Genomic DNA, 17,505 nt, shown 5'->3' with positions numbered 1-17,505 from the left:
AGCCCACGCCTCGCAACCATACAACATTGTTGGAACCACTATTCCTTCAAACATACCCATTTTTGCTTTCCGAGATAATGTTCTCGACTTCCACACATTCTTCAAGGCTCCCAAAATTTTCGCCCCCTCCCCCACCCTATGATCCACTTCCGCTTCCATGGTTCCATCCGCTGACAGATCCACTCCCAGATATCTAAAACACTTCACTTCCTCCAGTTTTTCTCCATTCAAACTCACCTCCCAATTGACTTGACCCTCAACCCTACTGTACCTAATAACCTTGCTCTTATTCACATTTACTCTTAACTTTCTTCTTCCACACACTTTACCAAACTCAGTCACCAGCTTCTGCAGTTTCTCACATGAATCAGCCACCAGCGCTGTATCATCAGCGAACAACAACTGACTCACTTCCCAAGCTCCCTCATCCCCAACAGACTTCATACTTGCCCCTCTTTCCAGGACTCTTGCATTTACCTCCCTAACAACCCCATCCATAAACAAATTAAACAACCATGGAGACATCACACACCCCTGCCGCAAACCTACATTCACTGAGAACCAATCACTTTCCTCTCTTCCTACACGTACACATGCCTTACATCCTCGATAAAAACTTTTCACTGCTTCTAACAACTTGCCTCCCACACCATATATTCTTAATACCTTCCACAGAGCATCTCTATCAACTCTATCATATGCCTTCTCCAGATCCATAAATGCTACATACAAATCCATTTGCTTTTCTAAGTATTTCTCACATACATTCTTCAAAGCAAACACCTGATCCACACATCCTCTACCACTTCTGAAACCGCACTGCTCTTCCCCAATCTGATGCTCTGTACATGCCTTCACCCTCTCAATCAATACCCTCCCATATAATTTACCAGGAATACTCAACAAACTTATACCTCTGTAATTTGAGCACTCACTCTTATCCCCTTTGCCTTTGTACAATGGCACTATGCACGCATTCCGCCAATCCTCAGGCACCTCACCATGAGTCATACATACATTAAATAACCTTACCAACCAGTCAACAATACAGTCACCCCCTTTTTTAATAAATTCCACTGCAATACCATCCAAACCTGCTGCCTTGCCGGCTTTCATCTTCCGCAAAGCTTTTACTACTACTATATATATATATATTTTCTTAATCGAATCTGCCACCAGTACTGTGTCATCTGCAAACAACATCTGTTTCACTTCCCATCCCCTTCCCCATCGCCCACAGATTATACACTCACCCCTCTCTCCAAGACTGTAGAATTTACCTCCCTCACCATCCCATTCATATACAAATTAAACAGCCACGGCGACAATACATCCCTTACTGAAGATAAACTTCACTTGAAACCATTCACTCTCCTCTGTTCCTACTCATATCCACGCCTTACTCTGCTTCTGGCAGCTCTTCTCCCACACAATATATTCTTAAGACCCTCCACAAAGCATCTCCATCAACCCTATCAAATGCTTTCTTCAAATTAACAAATGGCACATGCTGATTCTTCTCTTGCTCTGAGTATTTCACACACACAAACACCTGATCCACACATCCTTTACCACTTCTGAAACCAAATTGCTCAGCCCTAGTCTGATGACCTGTGTATGTCCTCACGCTCTCATTCACTACCCTCCCGTTCAACTTACCAGGTGCACTCAACAAACTTATACCTCTGTAGTTTGAACACATCTTTGTTCCCCTTAACCCTTTATACATTGGCACTATACATGGACTCCGCCAATCCTCAGGAAACTCAACATGATCCATATATACATTAAAATCCTGACTAACCAATCAACAACACTGTTACCCCATTTCTTAAGAAATTCAGCTGCAGTACTATCCACTCCATCCGCCTTGCCACACCTCATCTTACGTAAGGCTTTAATCATATCTTCTCCCTTCACCAAAACAAACCATACTTACATATATATGAATATATATATATATATATATATATATATATATATATATATATATATATATATATATATACAGACAGTCTACATCCGCTTCAGAGAGATTAATTCACACCATCGTCCGGTAAATTACATGTGAAATTGTTCTGCCACTATCATTAACAATATGACCATTACCCCCCCAAATTATCATTGCTAGCCATCAGATATGCAGCACCCATCAGTCATTATTTCCCTAACATCAACTAATATTATATTTTCCAATTGATTCTAAACGCCATTATTTTTAATGGCGTATTACTATCTATTTTTGTTGTTGTCGAGTGTATTCCATGTACGAAATTCGAGGTCAAAAGACCAGCGTTCAGGGTCAGCGGGTGAATCAGGTCATTAAACCCCGTGGGTCGACTGCAAATTAGTTTGGCATGATATTCGTATTAATATCAAATGTAACACTTGTAATCTAATGACCGTGTATTGCAAAATGTTTTTGATGGGGGCCTGGGTACAGAAACACTGTCATATTCGTCGACATTACACACACACACACACACACACACTCACACACACACATATATATATATATATATATATATATATATATATATATATATATATATATATATATATATATATTCTGTGTGGCTGGGGTAGCGACGAGAATGGATGAAAGGAGCAAGTATGAATATATATACATGTGTATATATGTATGTCTCTGTATGTATATGTATATACACGTTGATATGTGTATGTATGTATATGTGCGTGTATGGGCGTTTGTGTATATATATATGTGTTTATAAGTGGTTGGGCCATTCTTCGTCTGTTTCCTTGCACTACCTTGCTGAAGCGGGAAATGGCGGTTATATTTGATAAATACGATAAAATGAAACTATATATATATATATATATATATATATATATATATATATATATATATATATATATATATATATATATATATATTTTCTTTCTTTCATACTATTCGCCATTTCCCGCGATAGCGAGGTAGCGTTAAGAACAGAGGACTGGGCCTTTGAGGGAATATTCTCACCTGACCCACTTCTCTGTTACTTCTTTTGGAAAAAAAAAAAAAAGAAAAATGAGAGGGGAGGATTTCCAGCCCCCCGCTCCCTTCCCTTTTAGTCGCCTTCTACGACACGCAGGGAATACGTGGGAAGTATTCTTTCTCCCCTATCCCCAGGGATAAAATATATATATATATATATATATAGTAAATCACATACACACATGAAGCATTGAAGTGAGTAAACTCGCTGGAAAAATATACACAGAGGCTCCAAGCTTTCGACTGCACCCCATGCCATTTTCAAGAATACAGAATCAACACGAACATGAGAATATATGCAAAACCAGACGTGACCACAGCTGAGGAAACAAGGAACACTGGGAACGTAGAGAGGTTGACCAGACGGATAAAGTTGATCCGTTCCTTTACCTGGCAAAGGCAAAAGGCTAAAGGAATGGGTCACTTTACTGTTGTGGTCAACCTTTCCATTCCATGTTCCTCAGATCAGCTATTCCTCGTTTCCTTATAGGATGGTACAAGTATCCTTTATTCCTAATCTATGTTGACGACAAGTTAGCAAGACAGCTTCGAGCAGGGGATAAGTGTTATCTTCTCTATCAATAAGAATGGCAACTCAGCAATAGATGTATAGAAATCATAAGAGTTACAAGTTGCATCTCGCAACTCTGGTCATGATTTACTTTGCGCATGCTCACAGGAGCCAAGTCGACGTTGTTGAACCCGTCGTATGACTGACTACATTGCAATCATTTTCGTTGTATCTTCGTCTTTCCCTCTTCTCAAAACCTATCCGTTTTCAGTCGTTGCTCTACGAACGTCTGAGGAAGTCAAATTGATCCCTTTTTTCCTTCTTCCTCTTCTCTCTTCTTCTTCTTCTTCTTCTTCTTCTTCTTCTTCTTCTTCTTCTTCTTCTTCTTCGCTGGTCTTTACTCCACCCTTCAGTCGACACTGCCACAACTAGGGCCATGAGTTTGCTCGTACCACATCGGCTGCAGCTCTCGTCTAAGTAGACGCATCCCTATTCAGCTGTTCACAGATGTTTACAGACTACCAACTAGTCTATTCCATATAATAACGCTATTCACAACGCATCATTTAAACGCTGCACCTTCCCCCAATTATAATCATTACACTGTTGACAATTCAGTGAACCTGATAATCACGAATAGGTTTTAGAATACTGGATATTTGAATGGACTTCACATCGACACCTGCGATCCAGTCCAAACACAAAGCAAATCCCTCGTGTTGCAGGTGAACACGTTCCTCCTATCAGCTATATAGGGATTTTACCTCCCTCCCTCACACAGATACACTCCCTCCGCTTTCAGTGCAAACACAGCACCTCTCTCTCTCTCTCTCTCTCTCTCTCTCTCTCTCTCTCTCTCTCTCTCTCTCTCTCTCTCTCTCTCTCTCTCTCGCTCCCTTTTAACGAACGCTCCTATTCATATGCATAGGCGAGATTCCTGCCTCATATGCAAGTAACTTTCATTCCCGTTTCCATACGGAGTAAAGAAACATAGCGCTTTATTCTTTTCCCCCCTCCTCTAACCCTCACACTCTTCTCCTACTTCACAAACACGCACTCTACCCATCCAAGCTCGACGCACTCACCTCTCACACCAGACACGCACCTTTCCCTACCCTCAGAAACACAGAGGCCTTCTGCTCACCTCCCTACCCAAACACTCGAACTTAACTCATTTACACACACCCAGATCTTTTCTTCCCAACACAGACAGACCCACACACCCACACACACCCCTCACCTCCTCCAGGAGTAAGCTGTTCCTCAATCATCTCCTACATCCCTCACCCTTCCACTGGCATATACACACCACCACGATCATAATCCAGAGGTCTCTGCGCTCCGAAAAGCAAAGCAAAACCATTTTCCTACGTAACAGGCGATGCTTACTCCTTATTAGCACCTCGCAGCCTTCACAAACACGTTCTCTCTTCCTCACAAGAATGCATCTGTGCCTCACAAAACCCTCCTCATGAAGCACACTTCTCTCTCTCTCTCCTACGTCCTCGCAGTAACTCTCATCCCTCATAAACCCTGTCTCTCGCCGCCCCCCTGTTCCTCCTCCCTTGCTCCACAAGGCTTCTCTTAATCCTCGCTACACCAGCGTCCATTATCCGCTTTATTGCTAGCGTACATAACCTCACCTCAAAATATCCCCCCCCTCCCGTGAGACGGAGGTCCTCCCGCCGGCGCTCCTGCACCATACAGCTGGCGGTGCAGGGGAAAGCCGTTGCCAGGCCATAATCTCCGCTAATGAATAGCCAAAATATATCACGAAGCCTCCCGGGCACTCGACTTAACTCTGGTGTAAAAGAAAGAAGAAAAAACAGATCTCGACGCGCCAGAGCAAAAATTTTGGAATTCTCGGGTGTGCATAAACGACCATTTCCTCCATCGAACCTTAACTCACTGACCTCTCTCTCTCTCTCTCTCATCCCCACTATAGATGCTGCCCCCCCCCCCCCACACCGCCCATATCTCCCCCTCCCACGCCCTTCCTACAAATCCCATCAACCAGCGTAGAATGGCGCGGGGGGGAAGAAAGAGACTCAGTGACGTACCGCATACATCCAGGAACAGCCTGCTTAAAGACAAGTGAGGCAGTCCAAAGGAATGAAGGAAAATGGACCCCCAAAAAAAAAGGGCTTCTAAAAGGCCATTTCAGTCTACGAAAATGGCCACGGCCTGGGTTATCTTCTCTACCTCCCTCCCTCACGTACTCTGGCGAAGGCCTTTCAAAATGCCTCTCTTCTTCTTCACTCTACAACTGTAGGTTGTATTTTGGTTGTATTTTTTTTTTTGAGGGAACAGGGTAAATCTTTCCTTGGATGCTGTGGCCCATCGGTCCACTAACCAATACTGGGACTTCCAGTGTCCCACAGTCATTACTGGAAGTCCCAATGTCCCACGGTCATTGTCCCTACTAACCATTACTGGGACTTCAATGGTCCCAAGGTCATTACTGGGACTCCAATGGTCCCTACGGTCATTACTGGGACTCTCATAGTCCCATGGTCATTACTGGGACTCTCATAGTCCCATGGTCATTACTGGGACTCTCATAGTCCCACTGACATTTTCAACTAACCATTATTGGGACTTCTAATATCCCACAGTCATTACTGGGACTCCCAGGTCTCCCAAAGTCACGACTGACCCCTTCCAATACTCTGCCAGTCATTGGGACTCCCCCATGGCACACTATTATCCCAAACCTGGTGTCCCATGGCGTCATAATCACTAAGTTTTGTGGTGGAACCAATAAAATCAGGGGATGGTGATTGGGTGTGTGCCCCCAACTACATCATAATTACTGGCAGTTACATGGTTCGAAAATCATTGTCGGTGGTACTTCCCTTCGACCCGAAGGGTCATTAATGGTACTTAAATGTCCAGATAATTACCAAATTACTCACATGTCGTGTTACCGTTACTGTAGAGAAAACACCTGCTGTGTGTCTGGGTATGGCACGCCATCCATATTTACTATGGGCTCATTTCCTCCACCACACATCCCCCACATCATGCAACAGGGGCTTATATCCCAGGCCTGTGGTCTATACCAGAGGTGAATAATTATGAGTGGGGGTCCCTCATCACCATCTTTATGGCACCAGGGGCAGAGAGGTGCAATTGGGGGGGGGAGGGGCAGGTAAATCATCCTAATAGCAATCTGGTGATGAAGTAGAGTGATTTAGATTTTAACAGCTTGTGTTTTTAAGTACAGGAGGAGGGTGGGTGATGATGACGACACACGGTTAATATCCCCACCTAGTTTTGTCCCCTGGGCATCGTCATGGAAGGGCGTGATCGAGTCGTTAAGGCCTGTATGACCAATGGTTATCCTGGGGTCCGATGGTGGTGTTGTCGAGGTGGGGGTAAAAAGGATATGGTTAATGGTGAGGGAGGGTTAGGGAGGGATGTGTGAGAATATGAGGTGGCTTAGTGTTCCGCTGCGTCCTGCATGTTGTGGTTAACAATCTCTCTCTCTCTCTCTCTCTCTCTCTATATATATATATATATATATATATATATCCCTGGGGATAGGGGAGACAGTATATTTCCCACGTATTCCCTGCGTGTCGTAGAAGGCGACTAAAAGGGAAGAGAGCGGGGGGCTGGAAATCCTCCCCTCTCATTTTTTTTTAATTTTCCAAAAGAAGGAACAGAGAAGGGGGCCAGGTGAGGATAATCCCTCAAAGGCTCAGTCCTCTGTTCTTAACGCTACCTCGCTAAGCAGGAAATGGCGAATAGTATGAAAGAGATATATATATATATATATATATATATATATATATATATATATATATATATATATATATATATATATATATATATTATATATCCTATGAAAGTGAGAGCGTGTGGAGTGCTCATAATGGAAGGTGTGGTGTGTGGCAGTTTCATTGTACACCTGGCGTAAATGTCTGCTCCACGAAGCCGCCAACACTTTGATGTTAGGTTAATCAGAGAGTCAACGAGCGTGGACCGTAATAGCAGAGGTCAGCCCACAGGAAATGTGTGATGGGCTGAGGGACTGATATATATATATATATATATATATATATATATATATATATATATATATATATATATATATATATATATATATTGGAAAGGATCACAATTTTGCGCGTGATCAAGATATTCCTGTGAATCCACGGGGAAAATGAAACACGAAAAGTTCCCAAGTGCACTTTCGTGTAATAATCACATCATCAGGGGAGACACAAGAGAGAAATATAACAGTCAGTTGATATACATCGAAGAGACGAAGCTAGGACGCCATTTGGTAAGCAAGTGATTGTCCAAAACATATATATATATATATATATATATATATATACTATTGAACATGGCATGGCAAAAGTCGAACCCGGGTTACCGGGAACTGTTGGCGAAGAGCGTAACCTCTGAACCATTGATGGGATAAAGCCTATCTCTCCTCATGGTCTGCTGCTGCAGTTGAGGATTCCTGCCCACACGCACATTGTGTGGACCGGAGTGTGGGCGGCCTGTCTCACCCTCTGGCCCAGAGTGTGTCGGGTAGAGGGTGAAACAGGCCGCCCACCCTCTGGCTCACGGTAGGGAGGAAAGGAATTCTGAACCACAGCCAACGGTCCATTAGAGAGATAGGGTTCGAACCCGTCCATGGTGTTTTGTGGCTACGGTCTCCGCTTACTTTCTTCGGTATAGCCAGGGGTCGAACCCGAGAAGTAATAACTTCCATTCAAAGTATGTAGAAGAATGACGCGATGTCTCTCCCATATGAACAACTTCCACGCCAAATATTCATAACATAATCTCTCCTCAGGCAATAACACCCAGACAAAGTATCTATAGGATATACCACGTCTCTCCTACAACCAACAACCTCCATAGGATATAACACGTCCCTTCTACAACCTACAACCTCCATAGGATATACCACGTCTCTCCTACAACCTACAACCTCCATAGGATATAACACGTCTCTCCTACAACCTACAACCTCCATAGGATATACCACGTCTCTCCTACAACCAACAACCTCCATAGGATATACCACGTCTCTCCCACAACAAAAGTATCCATAAGACTTACACCACGTCTCCCCCCACAGTCACAACCACCATACATAGTATCCATGGGAGGTGACGCAAAGCAAAGTATCCATATAACTTATACTACATCTCTCCCCCTACATGAACAGATTGTTGGCAAAATATACATAGGAGGACATGGTGCATTTTTTTTTCCCAGGGCCTTTTCCCAACTGGCCACCCCATCATCAGAGAGTGGACGAAAGGGGCGCTGACACCCACCAAACAACCTGGGGATGTCGACCATAGTTCACTGAGCTCCATCAATGGTGGATCGATGATAGGAACACCCGGCACTATCTTCTCCTCCTCCCCTTTGCCTGTCTGTGCCATCCATCACAAGAGATTTCCACACCACCTCGTACCGCTGTTCGATCCTCTATATCACTCTCCCCCTACTGGTGATCCTATGAGTCAGGCGATCTAGCAGCCGATATAAATATGGTAACGGGAAGAATTTGTAGTATTCTTTCTTTTATTTTTCCCTTATGAATATCTCTGTGCTATTCTGTTCTCTTCCACTATCACACACAGTTACAAGAGACTCTTAGATGGTCTGTTGGTGCTTGGATTTCATTTGTATTCCTTCGTATTTGTGACGAAGAAGCCATGAATGCCAAAGTGCTGTGTGAGAAACAGGATCAAGTCGTTTATATTTTTTTGCTAACCATTCAGTTTATCCTTATGTTTACAGTCTCTCGTGATGTTCATTAAACATTGATTGTTTATATGTGAGTTAACTGTGTCCCGTTCATGTTGATAGGGGTTAAAATGCTTGGTTACATGATTTAACATAAAGATATGGGGTTAAATGTGCATGAGACAGATAGAGATATTCAGAGAAAGAGATGAAGGGTAGAAAGAAGAAAGATGAAGAAAAAGAAAAAGAAGAAGAAAAAGAAGAATAGAAATAAGAAGAATATGATGATGATGAGGAGAAGGAGATAGAGAGATACATAGATAGATAGATAGATAGATAGATAGATAGATTGATAGAGAGAGAGAGAGAGAGAGAGAGAGAGAGAGAGAGAGAGAGAGAGAGAGAGAGAGAGAGAGAGAGAAACTACATATCCAGAACAGATGAAAGTCCTCTGGCACATAACTTTGTTATGTGCTTTTTTTTTTTTTTTATCTTTTTAGAATCAAACAAGAGCACAGACATCTGCAGGGATAAAGTTAGGATAGAAGAGCAATATGTCTCTCATTCCCAACCCTCCTCTCTCCCCCCAGTGTTGCCCTCACGCCTCACCCACCTCTCACTCCACCAGGAGAGAAAAACGGAAGATAAGCCATGCATTGCTGAAGTAAAGGAAACGTGGAAATGTACAGGAAAGAAGGAAATGGAACACACATTAGGAACTGTCTATCTCTTACTAAATTAGTCTCTGCTACACTGCCAATGTTATACATATCTATCTATCTATCTATATATATATATATATATATATATATATATATATATATATATATATATATATATATATATATATATATATATATATATATATATAAGGAAAACCCAAAGAAAAATGGAAAATAGAAAGTGTCAAACGCTTTCGTGTAATTACATCATCAGGAGTGAGTCACTCTGGGTCGCTCTTCAAGCTTTTCTTTCCTGGCTTTCATTTAGTAATCAAATCTCCTCTACTTACCAAGCTCCAAGCTAACACTCAAGCTTCATTTCCATAATTAATTCTCTCTCGTCCAGCCATCTTTCATATACAAACTAATTTGTTGGTTCTCTTTCGGAGCTGTTTATTCCAGAAGTGACACGTCTCTCCTGCGTAAGCTCTGTTGGAGTATTCGAATATTGCCTTATCTGCATGTTGTAATAGAGTATGTTGTGAGTGTTAGTGATAGCTAGGTTGTATCAGAGTATCCTGAGGTTGTGAGCGTCGCCACATCAGTCAACCTGGAATCTCTTACATGCCATTTCCTTCTTTTTGTGTTTGGTTATGTTTATCATTACATTCTTTTTTTTTAGATAAATGGTCGGCTTTTTCGTCTCATGTTAATGGACGGGCTGCGTCCTCGGACACTGACTGTTTCCATACGAGAGAGAGAGAGAGAGAGAGAGAGAGAGAGAGAGAGAGAGAGAGAGAGAGAGAGAGAGAGAGAGAGAGAGCCTATTGCTGACTGTGCATCACTCAGAGGCTTTTATGAGAGCAAATGAATTTCGACGGAGCGACGACGTGTGTGTGTGAGGAGGTGGGGGGTGGTATGTGTGTGTGTGTGTGTGTGTGTGTGTGTGTGTGAGGAGGTGGGGGGTGGTGTGTGTGTGTGTGTGTGTGAGGAGGTGGGGGGTGGTATGTGTGTGTGTGAGGAGGTGGGGGGTGGTGTGTGTGTGTGTGTGTGTGTGTGTGTGTGTGTGTGTGTGTGTGTGTGTGAGGAGGGTGGGTGTTGGTTGAGGAGGGGGTCGGCCGGAGAGGGGTGTCAAAGGTGGGAGTTGAGTCCGGGGTGGGGGAGTTGGGGGACGAGGATAGAGGTGTAGGCAAATAATCAAGATGATTCCCCCCCGTTCCATTCCTCTGGTCCAAGATAACTCCACATCATTAACCCCTTTCCGTATTCTTGCTAAAGCCAAGGATAACTGGGCCACGTCGACCATCCATTAGTATTTCGAGATAGATAGTCTTTCCATCGTTATCATCAGCTGATAGCCCAAGATAACACCCCCCTTTGGCTCACAGCATAGTTTAAGATAACACCCCCCACCCTCTACCAGTGACTCGCAGCCAGACCCCAGCCACAGCATCCTCCCCCACAACCAGACCCCAGCCAGAGCACCTTTCCCCACAGCCAGACCCCAGCCACAGCACCTTTCCCCAAAGCCAGACCCCAGCCACAGCACCCTCCCCCACAGCCAGACCCCAGCCACAGCACCCTCCCCCACAGGCAGACCCCTCGCCACACTGGCCAATACAGCCGTCATATCCTTCCAGTCTCATCCTCTGCCGCTGGTAATCCCCGGGACGCGCTGGATTTTCCACATGGTATCCTTCAGGAATTCTTCCCTCCTCCTTCTTCCTCCAGCCTCCATCACCGGTCAGCGCTCCTTCGTCCACCCCATCACCACTCTTCTCTCCCTCCTCCTCCTTCACCCTCCATCATTAGTCTTCTCTCCATCTCCATCACTAGCTATTTCTCCCTCCCTCCATCTCCCTCCTCCATCACCCGTCTCCTCCTTCCTCCTCCTCCACTCCATCCTGATCGTCCACGTCTTGACCTGCAGCTCCCACTCCACCGAGTCGAACAGATCTTGACCTCGCATCTCCGTCGTCGTTGACCCCCTCCTCCCGTGCAGATCCTCCATAATCATTCCTCATCTCATACCTCATCACTCCTCACTAATTAAGAATTGTCAACTCACATTCTTTCTCACTTCTCATTTCCATCATTCTTCATGCGCCCCCTCAGGAGCCTGGGTCCACCAGTCCTCCCTTCCTTCCCTGTTGACTCTCCTGCTCGTGAATTTTTCACTCTATCTTCCCCCCCTTCCCTCCCTCCCTCACTCTCGCTCCGTCCACCTCTCCTCTCATCTTCCCTAAGGCCGTAAATCCCCCGCCTCCGGCACTCTGACTCGGCCCTTCCCTGCTCCGACAGGTCCTGTGCCTCGCCACCCACACCTGAACCTTCAACCCTAGCGACCTCCCCCAGCCTCACCGCCCTCATGCTCTTGCCTCTGTCTCGGCTCTCTCTCTTCCTTCACAATCTCGCACTCGAGCTCTCTTTGACACACATGGCCCCACTGTGCTACAGCTGAAGCCTCATTGACACACACATGGCTTCACTGTACTACAGCTCAGGTATCTTTGTCCCCGTACTAGCCCTCTATGCCTCGCGTAGACTCGCTTTGCCAGACATGGGCCCCCTATACTTCACATCATTCTTCTTTGTCACGCAAGGGCGTCATTGGTCATACGTGGGTCCTCTGTGCTCCACATGGGCATTCTCTGCCGCACGTGTGCTTTATTTACATGACGTGCGCTATCTTTGCTACATGTGAACCTTCTTTGCCTCACATATCCCTGCTTTACCACAGCTGGACCCTCTTTGCCCCTCATGGGTCCTCTCTGCCACACTAGGACCTTGTACCGGAACTATGTCTCATGCTACACATGACGCACACTCAACGCCACTCCTCCCGCTGGCTCACTCACCAGTTGTGCTTCCCTCAGCATGACCTGCTCTTCATCCCCAGGCAACCCTCAGGCGGACACACAAGTCCGAGTTCACATCAAACATTTACAAACACCTCCTCCGGTCCAGCTCCTTGGTATACTTACAATCCTCTTATTTCAAAATCTACTCCTCTCTCTCTCTCTCTCTCTCTCTCTCTCTCTCCAATATACATAAACTGATCAGATGTCTAAAGGTTTCTGATTACAGGACTCGATCCCACCTTTTGTTTAAAGTTCTCTTGATTTTCAGCACCTGTATCTTCTATCCATAACTCCTCCTGTGTCGCATCCACAATTCATCTCGCGTCTGCCACCTCCACCGCCCTCATGGCCATCTTTATCCTCCTGTCATACCAATAACCAAATCTTTCCAGGCTCTGTTGCCATTCTTCCATTTTCCTGGGAAGTGGATCCGTCGCCATCCATTCTGTCCTTGAGTTGTTGCTTTCTATGTTGTTGTTGTCTCTCTTAGGCCAGTAAATCTTTGCTTATTTACTATCTACCGTGTTTCAACTCCCCTACTCCACTCTGGTCTTTGACGTACGTAAGGTAATGTACGCTGTAGACGTCCTTGATATTGATTTAATGATGTTTTTACCCCACTGTACTTTGTAGACGTTCGTGATGTTAATCTAATGATGGATTTAGCCAGCTGTACTTTGTAGACGTTCGTGATGTTAATCTGATGATGGATTTAACCAGCTGTACTTGAACGTTCGTGATGTTAATCTGATGATGGATTTAACCAGCTGTACTTTGTAGACGTACGTGATGTTAATCTAATGATGGATTTAACCAGCTGTACTTTGTAGACGTACGTGATGTTAATCTAATGATGGATTTAACCAGCTGTAGTTTGTAGACGTCCTTTATGTTAATCTGATGATAGATTTAACCCAACTCCTTCATTCAGCATTAAGGACAGACAGTATGTGGTTCCCCTGAAGGAGCACGGTAATCCTCGGTCTCCTCTGTAGGACATCTACTCATCAAAACTACCTCGCACAATCCTTCGCCTAATTCCCTTCGGTAGACGGCGCGAGCGGCGATGTCAGCCCCTGTAGCTGACGCTGGAGGCGGTGTCAGCCCCCAGGCGATGATCCTAGACCAGACATCATGGTTGGCAATGTCAGTCGTCTTGCGTCAGGGCCCTGACGTCAGCGGCAGTACTGAGGTGGGTTATCATACAAGTGGTAGCGGGAAGGGGGGAGTGGGGTATTGTGGCCGACTATATACAGCTGATTAAAGGTTATTGATCTCTGGTGAGGTTGTGGATACGTCAGCGGGTATTCCGGGAGCTGTACAGCCTCAAGGAGGAGGGGAGTCTCTCTCTCTGGCAACCTTACATCATTTACAGCTTAGAACCGAGCATCGCACGAGTTATTTATACAGACTTGCTTTTTCTTTTTTGTTTACAGTGGATGTAAATATGCATCAGGACCAAACCTTTGTCTTGTCTTCGTTGTAGATTAATGAGTGTTTAGAAAGGGGAGGAGTTCACGATAGACAGGGCTTAGAAGATAGGAGGAAGAGGAACGGAGAGATGACAGAAGCTGGTAAAGATAGAAGCGAATGAAGGCAATGGTTTGTGAGTAGAGAGAGAGAGAGAGAGAGAGAGAGAGAGAGAGAGAGAGAGGACCTAGGGTGGGGTACTAGTTTGTGGGGAGAGACAGAAGATCATCATGAGAGAGGCAACGGTCATCAACCATGCTCACAAAACACCATCCCTTTCCTTCTAGACCTTCAGCGCGTCGTGCTGGCTGTTCATCCACACACGGTAGGTCTTGCCTCACACCTGACCAGCCTTATGATGCCTGTAAACCTACAACCCCGTGACACAACAGACCTACAACGCCGTGACACAACGTCACTGTCAGCGTTACGCTGTTACGTCTATCAACTGTGACATAGGAAGGAGACAGTGACAAGGACTTCGACTGACCTGGTGAGGTAGCGTTGCCCTCACAACTCGGCTGCTCCTGCGCCAGATGATGTGGTCCAACGGGAGGCGAGGGGGACACGCCCCAACCGCGTCTTCCTCCTCCCCTAAGGGAAGGTCGCCCAGGGAAAGCACCTCGTCCGCGTCCTCGTCGACCGTCATGTCATGGCTTCTGTCGTACGTCGCTCCTCTCTCGTATGTCTCTTGGCTAACTGAGCTGCCGGGTATCCTGTGGGTGTAGCCCGAGAACTGCTCCTCGCCCAGGGCTTTGTTTAGTCTGGTGGCGGCGGCCCTTACGTTTGGGTTCTCCTTACCCTGGGGCGTCACGGGAGAGGACCCGAGGGAACGAGCTAGCTCCAAGGAGGGAGAGAACGGAGGGATAATACGCCCTTGGCCCTGGCTACCTTCTGGAAGGGCTGCGTCCGTCTCGAGTCCCAGCAGCAGCAGTTGCAGGAGCAGGGCGGGAAAAAGGGCGGCGTTGTAGGGGGCACTGGAGACCATCGTCCCTGGGAACTAGAGCAACAAGGCCGGCGGCACGGTGAGGGAGGAGGCTGGTGGCACTCCCTGGTCCATGGGGTGAGTGAGAGCACCCTCGACCACTCCACACTTCACTCGGTTCCTCGCTGCCTTCACATCACTCCACCATGCCAGTCCAGCTCCCTGACAATACGTGCATTGAGGAATTTCTCTCACTGTCCTCAGCAGCCGTTGTATGTCCAGTGCGTTTCTATGTATCAACGTGTATATCTAATGAACTCTCAAGTCTCTCTGATGATCTCCGTAGGAAAGCGAACTGCTGGCGTGACAGCTGGTGCCGTTGGGGAGGGGGGGGGTGATGATTTGCCCTCAGCTGGCGTCTCTCTACCACCTGTGCTGTTCAACAGTTAGCTGTACACCATCTGAACCATCTCGTCTCGGTGGATGCCACTGTCGACCCAGGTCTGCAAGAGAAAGTAGACGGTTTATCATCTATACCCCGACTCAAACACTGCCCAGCATTACATGTGTAGATATATAATACCAGTGATACCCCAGGGCTTGTATCAGATCACACGAAGGCAGAAAACATCTGAAAAATGGTATGTATGAATGTTAGGTCGTCAGGAGTAAAGTACCAGTCCCGAGGAAAGCCATTGGTATTGCATCTGACATAAACACCCTGGGGAATCTAGAGCAAAGGACAAGGAGGTCTGTGTGTGTGTGGGTGTGTGGGTGTGTGTGTGTGGGTGTGGGTGTGTGGGTGTGTGTGTGTGTGTGTGTGTGTGTGTGTGGGACTCTTAATCATACGTCCTGATCACCCGAGGGGCACCACCTTTTATACCACACAGATGGCCAACATGTGAACCTTTCAGTTCTAAGCCAGACGGTCACTTCCGTACAGACATTGACAGCTAACCGAGTTCTCTGGTCGTGTGAGGACGAGTCTCCTGGAAACATCCCTTATCAGCGGCTGTGACCTAGACTCACCTGCACGTCATTGGGGTCAACAAGGTCTGGTTAACTACCGTGGCAGACTTAGACATCTTTAACAATAAGGGAGTTGGATGAGGCACATTCTATTAGGAGGATGGAAAAGTATGTCACATTTAGAAGGCTGAAAACTATCTAATGATAACATCATTTTGAATACGATGGTTACAAAAGCAGGATCAAGAAATAATGGTTACAAAAATAGGGTCAAGAAATAATGGTTACAAAAACAGGGGTCAAGAAATAAGGGTTACAAAAACAAGGTCAAGAAATAAGGGTTACAAAAACAAGATCAAGAAATAAGGGTTACAAAAACAAGGTCAAGAAATAAGGGTTTCAAAAACAAAGTCAAGAAATAAGGGTTACAAAAACAAGGTCAAGAAATAAGGGTTACAAAAACAAGGTCAAGAAATAAGGGTTACAAAAACAAGGTCAAGAAATAAGGGTTACAAAAACAAGGTCAAGAAATAAGGGCTACAAAAACAAGGTCAAGAAATAAGGGTTACAAAAACAGGGTCAAGAAATACAGTGAAAAATAACGAATGAAGAATATCCCAGAAAAATATGACCCAATAAATCGTGAAAAAATATGAAAGAATAACAAATGAGTCTCAGAGGCTTCGGTGGAACAGAAATATTTGTTTAAGGAAGGAAAGATATCCGAGACAGATGGATACTGAAGAGATAAATGCCAAAAGATTGGACAAAAGACCTACATGATTAAAGAGAGATACCAAAGGCGTAATAAATATTGTGTGAGATAGTGATAAGATAAATTCATGGGGACGCCTTTGCAGGCCAGAGGGAAAACAGCGAGTCACGGGACTTCAAGGACGACGTCTGTGTCTCATTATATAAAGACTGGCCTAGACTTCAAGGACGACTTCTGTGTCTCATTGTATGAAGACTAGCTTAGACTTCAAGGAAGACTTCTGTGTCTCATTGTATGAAGACTGGCCTAGACTTCAAGGCCGACGTCTGTGTCGCATTGTATGAAGACTGGCCTAGACTTCAAGGACGACGTCTGTGTCTCATTGTATAAAGACTGGCCTAGACTTCAAGGACGACGTCTGTGTCGCATTGTATGAAGACTGGCCTAGACTTCAAGGACGAGGTCTGTGTCGCACTGTATAAAGACTAGCTTAGACTTCAAGGACGACTTCTGTGTCGCATTGTATAAAGACTAGCTTAGACTTCAAGGACGACGTCTGTGTCGCATTGTATAAAGACTAGCTTAGACTTCAAGGACGACGTCTGTGTCGCATTGTATAAAGACTAGCTTAGACTTCAAGGACGACGTCTGTGTCGCACTGTATAAAGAT

At 45.3% G+C, this 17,505-nt stretch overlaps 1 protein-coding gene across 2 annotated transcripts in view; it reads right to left on the bottom strand.

The window, feature by feature from the left end:
* The window catches only part of LOC139750419 (uncharacterized), a 263,814-nt gene that overhangs the window by 88,741 nt on the left and 157,568 nt on the right, over positions 1–17,505 (bottom strand). For both annotated transcript variants that reach the window (XM_071665196.1, XM_071665197.1), the window contains exon 2: positions 14,717–15,654. In XM_071665196.1, coding sequence (XP_071521297.1) covers positions 14,717–15,214 — 498 coding nt within the window. In that variant the 5' untranslated portion in view covers positions 15,215–15,654. The remainder of the gene's footprint in view (positions 1–14,716; positions 15,655–17,505) is intronic.

Source organism: Panulirus ornatus, chromosome 9, assembly GCF_036320965.1.
Source record: "Panulirus ornatus isolate Po-2019 chromosome 9, ASM3632096v1, whole genome shotgun sequence".
In the NCBI taxonomy this organism is placed as follows: domain Eukaryota; kingdom Metazoa; phylum Arthropoda; class Malacostraca; order Decapoda; family Palinuridae; genus Panulirus; species Panulirus ornatus.
The sequence above is the reverse complement of the archived record's forward strand: the minus strand, read 5'-3'. Positions and strand labels throughout refer to the sequence as shown.